This window comes from Nicotiana sylvestris, chromosome 1 (genome assembly GCF_000393655.2).
Source record: "Nicotiana sylvestris chromosome 1, ASM39365v2, whole genome shotgun sequence".
Lineage (NCBI taxonomy): Eukaryota > Viridiplantae > Streptophyta > Magnoliopsida > Solanales > Solanaceae > Nicotiana > Nicotiana sylvestris.
The window spans coordinates 175,194,966-175,212,095 of NC_091057.1; the positions used below are offsets into that span (position 1 = coordinate 175,194,966).

The 17,130-nt window shown below is 35.9% G+C and overlaps 1 protein-coding gene across 1 annotated transcript; it reads left to right on the plus strand.

Annotated features, from left to right (window-relative positions):
- Positions 1-452: 452 nt before the first annotated feature.
- Positions 453-8,311, plus strand: LOC104211596 (transcription factor bHLH113). Its single transcript, XM_009760674.2, has 5 exons — positions 453-882; positions 1,031-1,150; positions 1,257-1,322; positions 1,706-1,816; positions 7,677-8,311. The coding sequence occupies exons 1-5, from the start codon at positions 589-591 to the stop codon at positions 7,857-7,859; spliced, it is 774 nt and encodes a 257-aa protein (XP_009758976.1). The 5' UTR covers positions 453-588; the 3' UTR covers positions 7,860-8,311.
- Positions 8,312-17,130: the final 8,819 nt, after the last annotated feature.

Below are 17,130 nucleotides of genomic sequence, written 5' to 3' on the forward strand. Positions count from 1 at the left end.
CACGTTGGGATATGTAAATAAGGGTTAATTTTGGACAAATAAAATTAATTTCTTCTTGACTATGTAAAAGGATATTTATTTCAGATCAAAATAAAAATGCTAAAAGAGACGGAAGGGAGTATAATTTAACATGCTATAAACATATTATTCGTTTATTTTGAGTTAAAGTTCTATACAACAAAGATGTAAAAAAATAATCAGATTATTTATCAGGTCATTACAGGTAAATAAAATCTCTTCGTTTATCATGAACAATTATTTTTAATTATCTTTTACGTAATCTAAGAATGTAAAAATTTGTTATTCTATCGGTTCATAGATGTTAAATACTTTTAAGTTTATAGTTCGATTAAATTATTTTAGAAAATGTAAAAATGGAGTGGGGGAAAACGGTCCCATATAAGAAGCCAAATAGTCCTAGTAAGAAGAGAAGAAGACACTGGTTATATATCTTTGTCCCTGCCGTGTTTAACTTTAAAAGAAGCTTCCGTCGTTTACTCCCATAAACAAACCCACAAACTCCTTTTTCCATGAGTCAAAAAATATAAAGAAAGAAATTAATCTCTACTACTATTGCTTTAATTAACAATGGCGGATGATCAAGAAGGGTATAAGGAAGAGACACTAAACGGAGAGAGCTATTCAGAACTACTATTTGCCGATGATGATAACACACTAGGAGGATGTTTTAACTTCACTTCATCTTCCCCAAAAATGCTCTGTTTTGGTGATTACACCAAAATGTGTGCTGATAATCCTTTTGTTGAAAGTTGTTCTATAAATTCACCAGCAAAAATCCAGATATCTGGAGTCACATGCAGTATTGGAGATTCACCCGCCTCAGCTTGTTCAAGTAGCAACAGCAAGAACTACAAGTCCGATGTATGTAGAAATACTAATTTTGCTTGTTCTGAAATTCTTATTTTATCTTTTAAGGAGATAATTTATAATCACACAAATGTTTAAGGGCTTGCAATTTTCTGTGTTGATTTGGGTTTTGGGTTTCTGTATCTTTTTGTACTTTGTGCAGAAAAAGCGAAATGGAGCAGAGAAAGAATCGGCTGAAAAAACAAAAGCAGTTCCTGCTGGAAATCAGAGAAATTGCAAGAGGACAAAGGCAGAAAATTCAAATGTGACAGGCCATGCAAAGGTCAGAAAAAATGAAAAACAAACAAATGATCATTTGCATGATAAATGAAGAAGCATTATCTTCTTTTTTGGGTCAACTTTTAAGGTTATGAACAATAAAAATGCAGGTTAAGAAAGAGAAGCTTGGTGAAAGAATCACAGCTTTACAACAGCTTGTATCTCCCTTTGGCAAGGTTCATTTTTTTTCCTCCGGTTTTCCTATATTGTAGTCGAAAGGGAGCTTGGCATAACTGGTAAATTGCGCCGTGTGACTAGGAGGAGATCACGAGTTCAAAGCCGTAGAAACAGCATTTTGCAAAAATCTACTGCCTTTTGCTGAAATGCATATTAAAGCTGCGTACAATAGACCCTTGTGGTCCGGCCCTTATTGAACCCGCGCATAACGGAAGTTTAGTGCAACGGGTACAATATATATTGTAGTCAATTCTTGCAATTTAAAATATACACTATGGAGATATTTAACATGTTGTCCAAAGTAAATATTGCACTGTCAAAATATATAAGATAAACTGATCTTTATTAATGTGACATTAAAATGGATATTGATTAACTACAGACAGACACAGCATCAGTGCTACATGAAGCGATGGGATATATCAGGTTTTTGCACGATCAGGTTCAAGTCTTGTGTTCTCCTTATTTGCAGCGCCTGTCTCCTTCATTACGTGTAAGTACTTTTATTTTGACCCATTTTTTCTCCTAAAGTGTTTTCACTAAAAAGTGCTCTCTTTTACTCCTATTTAGTACGTACAACAACTTTGTCCCTATTTATGGGCCTCCCCTGTCCTTACCTTAACACCTTGCTCACAGTAAATATTGACAAAAAGGTAAAAGAAAACTAAGAATTACTATCAAAAGCTCGGTGTGTTTAGGTAAAATTTACTGCTGCTAAACTCTTAGCACTTAGCAGCATTTTTTCCCCTTCACAGTAGCATCTTATCCAATGTTGAGGTTGAATAATTAGAATACTCTTAATTTTAGGTTCTAACGGATGATTATATATTTATGAGAAATCTTTAATAAATAGTAAAAGTATATGACAATGAGGTCATTAATTAACTTCTTATAGATTTTAATTACTACTATTAAAATGAAGTGTTAGGCTTGTAATATGTAGATGGTTGATCATGATGCGTCTTAATATGCATTGGGCTTAACTTATAATACATGGAGTATATTTTAACCTTGTTATTGTTGAAGTTTGGCAAAATGCCAAAGTCCCACATTGGTTGGGAGTTAAGTTTGGGGGGATTTTTCCCCTATAAAAGAAGGCCTAATGTTTAGGATTGAAACACACCTCTCATTTGCCTTCTCATCTGTTTAAGGCATTTGTATCTTCTCTCTTTAGTATTATTTCACTTGTATTTTTGGAGTGGAATAAAATATTTGGTTGTGTCCGAGGAGTAGGCAAAATTAGCCGAACCTCGTAAATTCTGGTGTTCCCTTTATTATTGCTTTATTGTCTTATTTATTATTTGGTGGTTGTCATAATTTTTGGTATAGTAGTTGTGACTTATTCACACTCTATACATTTGGCTTCCGCAACAATTGGTATCAGAGCCAAGGTACTGTCTAAGTATGCTCTGTGGTTGCAGCATAGTCTGATCTTCCACATCAGAAAAGATTTATCTTGGTAACTGAGTCAAGGTTCTGTCTGAGTATGCTCTGTAGTTGCAGCTTAGTCTGATCTTCTACATCAGAAAGGAAATAATCTTGATTTGTGTCGTCAGCTATTAAATAATATTTGTGTCAAATATGGGGGACAATAAACAAGAAGAATCTACATCAAGTGTCAACAATACGTCATCATTGGCATCTTCGCTTATGACAAGAATTGTGTCAAATGCGAAATTTGCGGTAGAAATTTTTGACGGGTCCGGACATTTTGGGATGTGGCAAGGCGAGGTTCTAGATGTCCTTTTTCAACAAGGGCTAGATCTGGCCATTGAAGAAAAGAAACCAGATGTTATTGGAGAAGAAGATTGGAGAATTATCAACCGTGTTGCTTGCGGTACCATTCGATCCTACCTTGCTAGAGAGCAGAAATATCCATACACAAAGGAAACTTCTGCAAGTAAATTATGGAAAGCACTGGAGGATAAATTTTTGAAGAAAAACAGTCAAAATAAATTGTACATGAAGAAGAGACTGTTTCACTTCACCTATGTTCCTGGTACCACGATGAATGAACATATCACCAGTTTCAATAAGTTGGTCACAGATTTGCAAAATATGGATACAACTTATGATGATGGTGACTTGGCCTTAATGTTGTTGGCGTCACTTCCTGATGAGTACGAGCACCTTGAAACTACTCTACTCCATGGAAATGACGAAATTTCTCTCAGAGAAGTTTGTTCAGCTTTGTACAGCTATGAACAAAGAAAGCGAGAAAAACAGAAGGGCGGAGAAGGAGAAGCACTGTTTGTGAGGGGTCGTCCTCAAAATCAAACGAGGACAAAGAAGGGAAGATCCAAGTCAAGATCCAGACCCAGCAAAGATGAATGTGCCTTTTGTCGAGAAAAAGGGCACTGGAAGAAAGACTGTCCGAAGTTGAAGAATAAGGCCAAACATAACAATGGAAAGGCCATTATGGATTCAAATGTAGCTGATTGTGATGATTCAGACTTCTCATTAGTTACAACAGAGTCATCAACATCATCAGACATATGGTTGATGGACTCGGCTTGTAGCTATCATATGTGTCCCAACAGGGACTGGTTCATGGAATTTCAAGAAGGAGAATATGGAGTCATCCACACAGCGGATAACAGCCCTCTTACCTCATATGGCATTGGTTCAATACGATTAAGGAACCATGATGGAATGATCAGAACATTGATAGATGTTCGATATGTACCGGATTTGAAGAAGAATCTCATCTCTGTGGGAGCCCTAGAATCAAAAGGGTTCAAAATCATTGCAGAAAATGGAGTGATGAGAGTATGCTCTGGTGCACTAGTGGTAATGAAGGCTAATCGGAAGAATAATAATATGTACCGCTATCGTGGCAGTACAGTTATTGGGACAGCGACAGTAACATCCAGTGACGACAAAGAGGCAGAAGCAACCAAGCTATGGCACATGCGCTTGGGACATGCTGGAGGAAAATCCTTGAAAACTCTATCAGATCAAGGATTGTTAAAAGGAGTAAAGGCTTGCAACTTGGAGTTTTGTGAGCATTGTGTTAAAGGGAAACAGACAAGGGTTAAATTTGGTACAACGATCCATAATACTAAAGGCATTTTGGATTATGTACACTCTGATGTTTGGGGTCCTTCCAAAACACCTTCATTGGGTGGGAAGCACTATTTTGTAACCTTTGTTGATGATTTTTCCCGAAGAGTATGGGTGTATACAATGAAGAGCAAAGATGAAGTGTTGAGAATTTTTCTCAAATGGAAGACGATGGTGGAGAATCAGACAGGCAGGAGAATCAAGTGTATTCGCACAGACAATGGAGGTGAATACAAAAATGATCATTTCAATAAGGTCTGTGAAAATGATGGCATCATCCGACACTTCACTGTTAGACATACACCACAACAGAATGGAGTGGCAGAACGTATGAACCGGACCTTGCTGGAGAAGGTACGGTGTATGTTGTCCAATGCTGGCTTGGGCAAAGAATTTTGGGCTGAGGCAATTACATATGCATGCCACCTCATTAATCGTCTACCATCTGCTGCTATTGATGGCAAAACACCATTTGAAAAATGGTACGGAAAACCTGCTGTAGATTATAACTCTTTGCACGTGTTTGGCTCAACTGCATATTATCATGTGACAGAGTCAAAATTGGATCCAAGGGCAAAGAAGGCTATTTTTATGGGAATTACTTCTGGAGTCAAAGGATATCGCTTATGGTGTCCTATGACAAAGAAAGTAATATTCAGCAGAGATGTTACCTTTGATGAATTTGCTATGGTAAATAAGGTAACAGAAGATACCAAACAAAATGAAGGTGCTTCTAAGCAGGTGGAGTTTGAGGGAAAATTTATTTTTCCTACACAAGAAGCAGAGGAGGAAACAAATGAAGATTACCCTCTGGAAGGAGAGCCAGTAGAGGAGATTCCAACTCAGGAATCTCAACAACAACTTGAATCAATAGCAACCAGCAGGCCAAAAAGAACAATAACGAAACCTGTTCGTCTCATAGAGACGGTTGCTTGTGCAACCTCAATTGTAGCTGATGATGTTCCTACTACTTATAAAGACGCTGTCCAAAGTTCAGAAGAAGATAAGTGGAGGATTGCCATGAATGATGAAATACAGTCCCTTCATCAGAATCATACATGGAGATTGGCCAATCTCCCGAAGGGAAAGAAAGCAATTGGGTGCAAATGGGTATTTGCAAAGAAGGAAGGATTTCCTAACCAAGTAGATGTTCGCTACAAAGCAAGATTGGTGGCCAAAGGATATGCTCAAAAGGAGGGAATTGATTACAATGAAGTGTTTTCTCCAGTTGTAAAACATTCCTCCATTAGAATTATGTTGGCTTTGGTAGCACAATTGGATTTGGAACTAGTTCAGATGGATGTAAAAACTGCGTTTTTACATGGAAACTTGGAGGAGGAAATCTACATGACTCAGCCAGAAGGATTCAAAGTTGCTGGAAAAGAAAATATGGTGTGCAAACTTGAAAAATCGTTGTACGGATTGAAACAATCTTCTAGACAATGGTACAAGCGATTTGACGAGTTTATGTTGCGGCAAGGGTACAAGAGAAGCAAATACGATCATTGTGTGTATTTGCACAAGCTTAAAGATGGTTCCTTTGTATATCTTCTCCTATATGTTGATGATATGTTGATAGCTTCCAAGAATTTGGAAGAAATTGATAAGTTGAAGATTCAACTGAAGAAGGAGTTCGAGATGAAGGATTTGGGTGAGGCAAAGAAAATTCTTGGCATGGAGATAATTAGAGATAGACGTTCAAAGAAACTCTGTTTATCTCAAAAGGAATATTTGAAGAGAGTACTTCAACGTTTTGGCATAGATGACAAGACTAAGCCAGTTAGTACTCCACTTGCTTCCCATTTTAAGCTAAGTACTACTATGTCGCCAATGGATGAAGCTGAACGAGAGTATATGTCAAAGGTACCATACGCAAATGCTGTTGGTAGCTTGATGTATGCAATGGTTTGCACAAGGCCTGACATTTCACAAGCTGTTGGAGTTATTAGCAGATATATGCACAATCCAGGGAAGGAGCATTGGCAAGCTGTGAAGTGGATTCTACGGTATATTCATAATACTGTAGATGTCGGGTTAGTTTTTGAGCAGGAAGACAATCAGTTTGTAGTTGGATATTGTGACTCAGATTTTGCGGGTGATATGGACAAACGAAGATCAACTACTGGTTATGTGTTTACTTTTGCAAAGGCACCAGTTAGTTGGAAGTCTACTTTGCAGTCAACAGTTGCTTTGTCTACAACAGAGGCAGAGTACATGGCTATTACAGATGCTGTGAAAGAGGCAATTTGGCTTCAAGGATTGCTAAAGGAGCTTGGTGTTGAACAAAAAGGTATCACAATTTTTTGTGATAGTCAAAGTGCTATTCAATTAGCGAAGAACCAAGTTTATCATGCAAGGACGAAGCACATTGATGTTCGGTATCATTTCGTACGAGAAATCATAGAAGAAGGTGGAGTCACGGTGAAGAAAATTCATACTACAGAGAATCCTGCTGATATGCTGACAAAGGTGGTGACTGCGGTCAAGTTTCAACATTGTTTGGATTTGATCAACATTGTTGAACACTGAAGATTGAAGATGAAGACACAACCAAAATTTGTTATTGAGAGAGAATTGAAAATGTGGAATTTTGCCAAGGTGGAGATTTGTTGAAGTTTGGCAAAATGCCAAAGTCCCACATTGGTTGGGAGTTAAGTTTGGGGGGATTTTTCCCCTATAAAAGAAGGCCTAATGTTTAGGATTGAAACACACCTCTCATTTGCCTTCTCATCTGTTTAAGGCATTTGTATCTTCTCTCTTTAGTATTATTTCACTTGTATTTTTGGAGTGGAATAAAATATTTGGTTGTGTCCGAGGAGTAGGCAAAATTAGCCGAACCTCGTAAATTCTGGTGTTCCCTTTATTATTGCTTTATTGTCTTATTTATTATTTGGTGGTTGTCATAATTTTTGGTATAGTAGTTGTGACTTATTCACACTCTATACATTTGGCTTCCGCAACAGTTATAACATATAAAATGTCTTACTTTCAAACTACTAGTCTCACTTTTGATAGACGGTTGATTAATTATAATTATCTTTTAGATAAATTGATATGAAAAAACTCTTTTATTGTAAAAGTTGGTGTTATAATCCCACTTCCCGCTGCAACAGGTTAAAAGTATAATAGCTTGTTTGTCCATGTTTCTACGAGCCGAAAAATATTTTTTTTAAAAGCTTGGCCAAATAATAATTGTTTTTTAGAAGTATTTTTCAAATTAATTAATCAAACACAACTTCTGTGTATAACTTTAAGTTAAATCCTAATGAGTTTGTGGGAAAATGTGACAGGAGGGTGGAGAAACCGGAGAAATGGAAGGATCAAGAAAGGAGGCGATGCTAAGGAGCAAAGGACTATGTCTTGTCCCAATAGAGCTAACTCTACATGTAGCTGATACTACTCTTAATGGTGCTGATTTTTGGTCACCTGCCGCCATGACGAACAATATCACTCGTCTCAATTCTAACCAATGAACAATCACATCCCTCTTTTTGCTCTCTCTCCTTTTTCTTGTTTTGGTGGCTTGATATGACAGTACTATATATATATATATTTGCAGAAACCCATTTTTAGATACAAAAAAGACATGATAACAACTAGTACTACTGTAGTATAGTGAAAATGATAGTAGTAGGAAGGGCAGCTAGCAGGTTTTTCTAACGCTGAAAGGAAGTGTAAAAGGAGAGAGGGGCAGACAAATCTTGGTGGTTAATTGGAAACACAGCTGGGTGTTGGAAATTGTAGACCTTTTAGGGAAATGGAAAAGTGTAGTAGTATTACTCTTATATCAGATCGAACAAGGATTTTTTTGGCTTGTGTTTTCTCCATCTCTTTTTCCTTGAAAAGTGAGATTTTTTTATATCAACCAACTATAGCTATGTACATCTGCTGTGTTTAGTATAATAAACTTCTTACAGCAAGCTAATTGTATGTCCAGATAGGGTAAGTGTTTAGTGTATTTCTTTTTCTTTTTAGTTGATATAATTCGAACTTCTAATATTACAACTTAAAAGCGATAACAACTTCTCTTATAATATAAGGGTAATATAAATCATTGATATTGTAGTAGTTGCCCCGTTGTCGTTCTTCGATTTAATAGAAATCATAGCTACGATTTGATAGGATTGAAAATTTGAAGCTTTCACTCTTAGCATGGGCACAACAAAAAGAGTCATTCAAAAATTACTATCAACATATATACTATCGTGTTTTAAGAAATAGGTCCCTTTTGTCACAACTTGTTCATTCGTGGTATTGATTTACACACAGAGGCGGATCCAATTAGACGATGATTTTAAGTATTAGTTCAAATTTAATATTTATTAATATAAATATACGATTTGAGCAAAGGATATCAGTTTCACCCAAACCAGTAGTTGGGCTCCCCGGTTAGAAGCCATAAGACAACATTTGGAAACAAAATATTGGTCGAATTCTTTTTGTGAAAATTTAAAATAAAATTTGAAATGAATATGATATTTATATTTTAAGTTATGTGAAGAAATTGAGTTAATGAATTATTTTTTAAAAAATCAAAAGAAAAATCATACGAGGACATTGAACATTAAACTATGCAAATGTGGCCGTAAAAAGGCCTAGGAAGAAATGCATCGTCCATCTTAAAATTCAGTAAAGATTTGACTGCATATGGTGTTCATCCGGGTGGTCCTTCCATAAAGCAAGTAAAGCAATCGGTTTAAGTCACATATTTGTGGTGACCCCATTTTTTGTTATATCTAATAAGATATGTATACGTTTTTTAAAAAAGTTCTGTAAAGCAAAAAAGTTTGATTTCTTTCTTTAATAAATATAGAGAAGAACGATTTGCAACTGCTTTGATTTCTACCAAGAAAATTGCACTTGAAATAAATATTGAACCCGAATTTTATAAGAAACGTGTGATATATAGGAAGTAACAATTTGATACGAATGTTGAAAATTAAATCTCAAAATTTTTCGAAGAGTCCTTTAGAGTTGGTTACTTTTATAGATAATAGACAAGGCTATTTTTTCACTTCAAAATAGATTTGAACAATTCAAAACATATGAAAATATTTTTGATTTTCTATTTAACAATAAAAACTAAGATCACTAGATGTTGGAAATTTAAAAAAATATTGTCTTAATCTTGAATGTTCCTTAAAGCATAATAATCAATTCGATATTGATGGTTTAAATTTATTTCTGAATTAAAAGTATTAACGAAAAGAGTATAATTAAAAAATAACAGTTTAATGGATACATTTTGTAATGGATGGATCTCTAATTCTCTATAGACTAAGTTTCATTAATTATAGTTTGACCCTCCTTAGTTTTACTTTTACAGTTTAGCCTTAGTTAATAACCTATTTTCATTATTACCCATGATAGGCTTGCTTTATATTCTTTGAGCAGAGAATTATCGAGGCATGTGGAATGAAAAATCAGAATTTTTACCTTTTAATTTCTTTTCTCTTTTAAGTTTTCAATGGAGAATCTACCGTAGGATTCGCTACACATTTAATCAAATAAAAAGATTTAATTCTTTTTCAAATGTTTAAATTTCTTATGAATAATGTTAATAACTCATGTTACCGTTGCTTCAACGTAAAAAAGTTTTCAAAATTAAAATTAATAAAATCTTACCTAAGAACAATAATGTCGCAAGAAAGGTTAAATGGATTAGCTATATTGTTAGTTGAGAAATACTTATTGGGAGTTATTGATTATAAGAAAATCATTAATAACTTTGTATCTAAGAAAAACTAAAAAAAAAAGAACTTCAAATAAATAATAAAAAAATTTAAAAAGTTAAGGCCCCTCATAAAGTTTGGCTTTAGGCCACAAAATTCGTCGGGCCGCCCCTGTGTTCACCTCAAATCTTGTCAATTTATCATAATTACGTGATTTTAATGATGTGATTTAAAAAAAAAAAAAAGGATACAACATTTGGGTCGGGTGAAAATCATTTATAACGACCAACTTTACTTTAAAAATCAAATTTCCCCCTTTCCTTTAATAGTTTTCGCTCTCCCCCTTTATCCTACACAGTATCTATTTTGCCCATGTAATTTTTAATTTCCTCCTATATATAATACTTTTTTTTTATTTTATATGTTATTTTTACGACTTTACCTATAATTCAAACTATGTTATACTTTATCAAAAATTGTAATTTAAATTTGTTAAAATTATAAATAGAATAGTCCTTTTATAAATTTGTGACAAAGTCTATATACTTTCATGATTTTATTTTAACTATATATTTAGTTACATTTTCTCAGTGGTAAATATATAATATTTTAGGAGTTTATTATAAAATCGATATTTATTTTATAAATTTATGTTACGTGCATTGAGTATATGTCTATAAGGTTCTAATTATTTTTTATTCTCGATTGTATAAATAGATTTTTAAAATTTTATTTTTATTAATAAAATCATTGATAAGAGCAAATTATTTTATTTTAATTTTTATTCTACTCATCCTTTCATTATTCAACATTGCTAAATTATATGCTTGACTTTAGTTATAATATAGGTGTTTAACCAAAAAGTGGGATTTCGGTCAAAGCGATAATTTAGAAGAATTCGGGTTACTGATAATCAAAGAAAGTATAGAAAAAGGTAATTTTACTAGCAATGGTATAATCAGAAGAAGACAAGTAAATCAATATATTCAGATAGTTTTTCGTGTCCCTTACAGTTGACCCATTCTCCCCTTTTTATAGCTATTTTGCGGATATGTGTTTTGCCTTTGTCATAATAAGGTCATTATGAACAATTAAAGACATTAAATGCTACGTTACATAATCATTGCAGTTAATACATTCTCTAACATTTTTAGTATTTAAGGCTCAATAAATACTGTATCTATACTCCCATGTAGTGTCAGATTCATTTCCTTAATTCTTGCACTTAAATAAGTACGAGCGCTGAGTCTTTTACATAACCACTCGTGCCTCTTCCTTTGCCTCTACTCGTATCTGTTGCAACTCGTGCCTCTTTGCCAGTTATAACTCTTTGACCAGTCTATGTGTCATGACATGTCATCTTTACACCACTTTAATATGTAAAGTCAATTTTTCTCAATACAAATAGTCCCCCCAATTGTTATTTATTCATCGATTGAATATTTGGGAAGTGGATTTAATTAAAAATGAGGATTTTTGTCACCATTAATGCTATGACAGAATCGATGCTTTAATTGTCACTTCCATTTAATACTCTTCACACGTGTCATCTTTTCATTAGTTCTGCAGTTTTGCAGCACTTTTTTAAGGCTTTTTCACGGCTTCATTATTCACAAAGCGTCAGTTATCATTATTATGGTCCTTCCATCATTGTACCTTTTCCTTTGGTGGTTGCTTGTCAGTATAAATATAACTTCCTTCTTTGTCTTTACCACATAAAGTTTTTTTGAACATCCAATTTTCGCAAATCTCTATTTGCTTCTTCATCGTATCATCATGTCTTCATCAAACCCTAACCCTAGAAGGGTCCCTATAGTTGATAACTTCCCTGATGTCCCCAGTAGGAGCAGAAGAGGAGGTAAGCTTCGTAATTTAGGATTTTCATCCTTGCATGGTTCTTCCCTTCCTTCGCCTAGTTCTGGCCCTTCTTCTAGAACTAGAGGTTCCCTTTAACACAGATCTTCTTCTAGATGTAAGGAATCTTCTGAACCTCTTCGTGAACATCTAGTAGAGGAAGATAGTTCCAGTGGAACTATCTTTCTATAACGACGGAGAATCTCTTAGAAATCAAGTATCTTCTTTATATCACGCCGATATTTATCCCACTCAAATCACTGAAGGTTTGGTTTCTTTAGTTCGTAGAGACTGCCATTGGGATCATGACTTTCCTATCATTATTCCCAATCTGAATCAAAGAATTACCTCCTACTTAACCGGATTTTCATTTGTTTATACGTACCCTTTCACTTTAGGATTCAAACCTGCTATTGATCCTGTTATTCTCGAGTTCTATCATTTCTTTGATATTTGCTTAGGTCAAATTGGCCCAATAATATGGAGGGTTGTCGCCTGTTTGAGGCATTTGACCAACACAGTCAGTGTGCCTTTTACTTTTCCGCATCTGATTCACCTTTACTCCCCTAGACTCTTTCACAATTGTGCTTTTACACTAGCAGCCAGGAGCAAAAGAGTTCTAGTTAGCCCTGAAGATGACAAAGACCGTGGCTGGTATGTCTGGTTTGTCGCTGCTCCCACTGTTGGTTTAGTGGGTGATGAGAACGTTCCCTTCCCTGAGAAGTGGAATTTTGCACGTGAGTCTTCTAACTTTCTCATACCTTTTTCTTCAACTTTGTTGATTTTTCTAATTTTGCCTTTCTTTTTCAGCAACCATTGGAGTTATGGAAGTTGTTCCCAATTTCCGTGATTGGGTAGACAAGTTATTGAAGATTGCACTAAGGTATGGTAGATCTTGGAAGACCCTTTTCTCAATGTTTTGGTTGGAAAGTAAAAACTCATGGTAAGAGCCTTTTTTTAATATTACTTTGCATATTGTTTCCTCCTGAACTTATTCCAATCCCTCTTTCTATCAATATTTGTTATTTGAGGAGTCACTGCTAGGCGATCGCGGCTTCTCGTATCTCTTTGGAAAGGGCCCAAGAAATAATCTTGGGTTCTTCATCGAAAAGAAAAGTCGTTGATGACCAAGGCTCTGAAGAAGAGGAAGATGGGGGCTATTTGGTAACAAGGCCACAGGCTCGAAGACGCATTATTTCTGATGATGAAAAAGAAGCATCCCCTCGCCGTTCTATTCTCCTTACCGAGTCTGTTGAGGCCCTGGTTGTAATTTCTGATGATGACGTTGCTCCCGTTGTTGCTCATGATTCTGTTGAGCAGTTTTTCATCAGCGGGTTTGGTGGTGAAGGCTTAGGCCCAATTCTTGATGAAGCACCCCTGGCTTCTTTTTCTACACCCGTGTCTGTGACTCCTTCTTTGCCGAACTCGGCTGTTTCCGTTCCTCCCCAGACTATCTTTACTACTTCTACTATTCCTCCTTCAATAATTCCTTCTCTAATCACTCCCCGTGCTGAAGTTGGCTCCACAAGCATGAGTGGTGCTTTGAGGCAAGTGATCATTGAAGTCCCCGCTGAGGGCAATCTTTTAAGGAAATCGGGTCAAGCAGATGTATGGCTAAAGCCCTTAATTGGACCAATTGAGAAATCCAAACTAGAGAGCCATAGTTCCTTGACCTTGATGAATGACATTGTGCACGCTTCTTTAAAGGCATTCCCCTTCACTTTTTTTTTTTAACTTTTACTTTGTATTTTTTCTATCTTTGGGGTTCTTATTTCCCTTTATTTCTCCTTTTTAGGCCAATCTTATCGGCACAGAGATGATGAAAAGGGCCGCCCTCTCAGAGCAGTTAGTGTGTGATTCTCAATTAGAGGCGTACAATTGGAAGGAACGGTATGAAAGCCTTCAGATTGATGTGGAATATTTAGAAGAAAGTAAGAGTACCTTGGAGTAGCAGGTTCGGGCCTTGACTACGAAGTTGGCAGTTGAAAAGGCTTCCTCAAGTCAAGCAGATAAAGAAAAAGCTCGTCTTGAAACTTCTTTCTTAGAGCAGTTGTAAAAAGCTAGCGAAGAGATTAGAGAGTTAAAGGCTCTCTTGGGTGAGAAAGAAGCTTATGCTGGTAAGCTCGTGCAGAATTTGACTCAAGCACAAGAAGACCTTCGAGCTTCTTCTGATAAGGTTTGTGACTTAGAAAGTTCTCATACATCTCTTCAAGCTTCTTACACGTCTGCCTTGGCTGAAAATAAAAAGTTAAAGAATGAAATTGTTGGATGGGAAAGAGATTACGAAATCCTTGAGGGTAAGTCTGCCATTGAAGTGAGTTGGGAGTTTTTGAATTCTCGCCGTGATACCCTAGTTGATGCTAGCCAAGAGAATTTTAACTTGAAATATAAGTTAGCTAAAATCAATGAAACTATTGAGAAGGCTCAACAAACTCAAGATTTTCCTTCTCCCGCGGCTGAAGCTTCTGTGAATGTTGAAGTTGATACGGGTATCCCAACTCCTTCAAGCCCAGTTGAGCCCGCTGTTGTTGATGCACCTACTTCAGTTCCCACATCTTCTTAGTGATAAGTTTAAGTCATTTGAATTTCTTTGTGTTGTGATGTTTTTTAGGAAAAATTATGGTAAAACCCTTGGTCTTATTTGAGGGTTTGTTTTGGAAATTCAAGTCCCCGGGCCTCTCATGGGGCTTGAACTTCCGTTTAGTTTATTCTTGCCTTTATTTTTAAGGACTTATAGAATAATTTGCATTTTTATTCTTTAAAAAATGCTTCTATTAACTTTATGAATATTTACATTAATCATGAATTTTATAAAAGAGGACCCTTTTATACTCAACACTTAATGAAGAAGATGTCTCAACTTCATAATGGTGTTATGATACGATAAAAGAAATAGGAATACACATGTTTCTTTGAAATAACTTTGACAAGTTTTTATTTGAACTTTGTCTAGTTTTGAATAACACTTTACACGTATTTGAATTACATCTATAACTTTCTCGTAACTGTTTTCCTTGTAACAGATTTAAAAAAGAAAAATAAACATGAGGTTTTTATCTATAACCTGTTTCAGTACATAGGCTTTACCCTAACTATGGTAAGGTTTTTCTTTGGCCTTAGCTCGTGACTTTGCTCTGCACTTGACTTATTCAATGAGTGAACTTTTCAGGGCTTGATTTTCTTTGCCTTCTCTTATACACATGCCCGTGTATATTATGTAGTCCCCCAAGTGTTTGAGCGTTGAAGTATGAAGCCTCGAGCACTTGATTGTTGCTCTCATTTGGTCCTTTCCCTGTAAAGAAAAAATATACGGGACTCGGAGGTACGATTATAGATGAAGACTACTTAACTCGTTTGAATTTCTATCAGAATAATTGTAACTCTAGGCCAGGAAGTTTAATTTATTCCACGTGCCTTGCAGGTCATGACTCGTCATTTAATACGGGTTAGCTTTTTGCCTATCATCTAAAATCGTTAGTAAAATTTTAATAATTCAAAAATTAAATTAAATAAATATGGATACATGATCGCGAGTATTCTTTAGAAATAGTATCTCTTCAGATGAACAATATTCCAATGTGAAGGTAGTATCTTGCCATCCATTGTTTCCAGCTCGTATATTCCTTTTCCTGCAATATCACGAATTCTATAGGGTCCTTCCCATGTTGGACTTAATTTTTCCGCATTAGCTGCCTTTGTAGATTGAAAACCCTTTTTGAACACGAAGTCCCCAATTTTGAAGAATATGAGGCGTGCTTTTCGGTTATGGTATCGTTCTATGACCTGCTTTTGTGTTGCCATTCTTATTAGCGCAACTTCTCTTCTTCCTTCAAGTAAATCAAGATTTACACGCATTTCCTCGTCATTAGATTCTTTTGACGCATGTGTGAACCTTGTACTCGGCTCTCCTATCTCAACTGGAGTTAAAGCTTCAACTCTATAAACTAAAAAAATGGTGTTTTCCTGTACTTGTCTTCGCTGTTGTGCGGAATGCCCATAAAACACCACGTAACACTTTTGGCCAATTACCTTTGCATTCCTCTAGATGTTTTTTAAAATTGTTGATAACGACTTTGTTTGTTGACTCAGCTTGCCCATTACCCACCGGATGATAAGATGTAATCCTTTTGATTTGCCAACTTTGAAAGAACTCTGTGATTTCAGCGCCTATAAACTGAGGGTCATTATCATACACGATTTCCGTTGGCACACCGAATCCGCATTTGATATTCCGCCAAATGAAATCTCTAACTTCCTTTTCTCGCACCTGTTTGAATGTTCCTGTCTCCACCCATTTAGTAAAATAATCAGTGAGTACGAGCAAAAATTTTACCTGACCTTCTGCTTGTGGTAATGGACCCACGATATCCATCCCCCACTTCATAAATGGCCATGGTGCAATGACCGGATGTAGTAACTCCGCAGGCCTATGCATATTATTACCGTACCTTTGGCATTTATCACATTTAGCCACGAAACTTTCCGCTTTTTCTTCCATTTTGGGCCAATAATAACCTGCCCTAATTAAGGTTCTTACCAATGATCTTCCTCCTGCGTGATTCCTACAATGCCTCTCATGTATTTCTCTCATTATGTATTCCGTCTGAGAAGGTCCGAGGCATCTTGCTAATGGACCACCGAACATTTTTCGGTAAAGATTGCCTTGCTTTAAGCAATACCGAGCAACCTTTTTTCGAAGTGCATGAGCTTTTTTCTTATCTTCAAGGACGGTACTTCGTTCCTCCAATCCCAAGTTAAGTTATTAAAATTTACCTCATTCTTATCGGGGTCGAGAACTGAATGAAATAAGTGAATACCTGAAGCATATTCATTGCTTGCCACATCTGCCACAGATGCAAGATTAGCTAAGGTGTCGGCTTCAACATTTTCATCCCTTGGTATTAGTGTTACTTTCCAAGTTTGAAATTGTTTTATCAAATCCCGTACCTTCACTAAGTATTGTTGCATCCTTGCTTCCCTGGCCGTATAAGTCCCCAGCATTTGATTAACTACGAGCTGTGAATCGCTTTTGATTATAATCTGATTTATGCCAAGTTCTCGTGCCAGTTCTAAACCTACAATCGCAGCTTCATACTCTTTCTCATTGTTAGTTATAGAATAATATTTTATGACTTGTCAAATGGTTTCACCCGTAGGTGGTACCAAAACAATCCCTAAACCAACACTTAGATGAACCATTAGTAAAGTTTTCAAGATT